The sequence below is a fragment of the Coturnix japonica genome, unplaced genomic scaffold, assembly GCF_001577835.2.
Source record: "Coturnix japonica isolate 7356 unplaced genomic scaffold, Coturnix japonica 2.1 chrUnrandom608, whole genome shotgun sequence".
Taxonomy (NCBI): Eukaryota; Metazoa; Chordata; class Aves; order Galliformes; family Phasianidae; genus Coturnix; species Coturnix japonica.
This window is the reverse complement of record NW_015439981.1, coordinates 1,119-2,980: the sequence shown is the minus strand read 5'-3', so window position 1 is coordinate 2,980 and position 1,862 is coordinate 1,119. Positions and strand designations below refer to the sequence as shown.

Genomic DNA, 1,862 nt, shown 5'->3' with positions numbered 1-1,862 from the left:
ATGGGGGCAATGGGGACCATTGGGGTTCAATGGCGGTTAATGGGGCATTGGGTGTGAATGGGCATTTGGGGCAATGGGGTATTTGGGTGAGTGGGGTCAATGGGGCAATGGGTGTATGGGGTTGTGGGGTATGTTGGGGGGTTCAATGGGGCAATGGGTGGATGGGGGTATTGGGTTTAATGGGGCAATGGGCCGTGATGGGGTGAGTGGGGTTACAATGGGGCAATGGGGTTGGATGGGGTGGATGGGGGGGCATTGGGGGTCTCAATGGGGCCATTGGGGTCCAGTGACATTGGGGTCAATGGGGGGCATTGGGTCAATGGGTCAATGGGGACAGTTGGATCAATGGGGACATTAAGGTTCAGTTGGGGGACCATTGGGGTCAATGGGGGCTTGGGGCTGGGGTCAATGGGAGTCCAATGGGGACATTTGGGTTGCGAATGGGAGTATTGGGGTGAGGGGGCTTTGGGGTGAATGGGGGTATAATTTGGGGTGAATGGGGCGGCATTGGGGTTGAATGGGCATTGGGGTCTATGGGGTGGGGACACTGGGTTCAATTGGGGTTCATGGGGTGAATGGGGGTATTGGGTCATTGGGCAATGGGGGCAATGGGGTTTAATGGGACAATGGGTATTTGGGTCAATTGGGGCCATGGGGCAATGGGGTTTTAATGGGGACAATTGGGGTATTGGGCGTCAATGGGGCAATGGGGTGAAAATTGGGGGTTTTAATTGGGTATTTGGGGGGTCAATTGGGGCAATGGGGGACATGGTTGGAGATCAATTTGGGGGTATGGGGATCATGGGGGGCCAATTGGGGGCAATGGGGCAATGGTGAATGGGCGTTAATGGGGGCATTGGGTGTCGTGGGCCAATGGCGGTCAATGAATGGGGGAACAGGGGGTGTGGGGGTATTGAGGTCAATGGGGGCAATGGGGTTAATGGGGTTAATGGGGGTATTGGGGTCAGTGGGGACATTGGGGTCAATGGGGACTGTGGGGACATTTGGGACATTGGGGGCAATGGGGGCAATGGGGTGAGTGGGGTTAATGGGGACATTGGGGTGAATGGGGCCATTGGGGTCAGTGGGGACATTGGGGTCAATGGGGGCATTGGGGTGAATGGGGTTAATGGGGGCAATGGGGTCAATGGGGGCATTGGGGTGAATGGGGGCAATGGGGTGAATGGGGACAATGGGGGCATTGGGGTGAATGGGGTGAATAGGAGCATTGGGAGCAATGGGGTGAATGGAGGCAATGGGGTCAATGGGGGCATTGGGGTGAATGGGGCAGTGGGGTCAATGGGGGCATTGGGGTGAATGGGGCAGTGGGGTCAATGGGGTCAGTGGGGACAATGGGGTCAAAGGGCCTGAGAAGTGGGCGTGGCCTGTTGGGTTGTGGGCGTGGCCTAAAGAGCAGTGGGCGTGGCCTGGTACGACAGCCCCCCATCTGACCCTATAGCCCTCATGTGACCCTACAGCCCCAATCTGACCCTACATCCCCCCATCTGACCCTATAACCCCCATCTGACCCTATAGCCCCCATCTGACCCTACAGACCCCCATCTGATCCTATAGACCTCACCTGACCCTATAACCCCCATCTCATCCTACATCCCCCTATCTGACCCTACAGCCCCCTATATGACCCTATATGACCCTATAACCCATATCTGACCCTATAACACATATCTGACCCTATAACCCCCAGCTCTGAACAGCCTGGACGGTGAGTTCAAGGGCCGCTATTACCCCCCGTATATGACCCTACAGCCCCCTATATGACCCTATATGACCCTATAACCCATATCTGACCCTATAACCCCCAGCTCTGAACAGCCTGGACGGGGAGTTCAAGGGCCGCT

At 56.4% G+C, this 1,862-nt stretch overlaps 1 protein-coding gene across 3 annotated transcripts in view; it reads left to right on the top strand.

Moving 5' to 3' along the window:
- Positions 1 to 1,862, top strand: part of LOC107307457 (creatine kinase M-type) — a 37,185-nt gene that overhangs the window by 34,226 nt on the left and 1,097 nt on the right. The window contains exon 5 of one of the 3 annotated variants that reach the window (XM_032441824.1): positions 1,709 to 1,816. The exons of the other annotated variants lie outside the window; for them this stretch is intronic. Within the exon in view, the coding sequence (XP_032297715.1) occupies positions 1,709 to 1,782 (74 nt within the window). The 3' untranslated portion in view covers positions 1,783 to 1,816. Of the gene's footprint in view, positions 1 to 1,708; positions 1,817 to 1,862 lie in introns of those variants that run through there. 3 annotated transcript variants of the gene reach the window in all.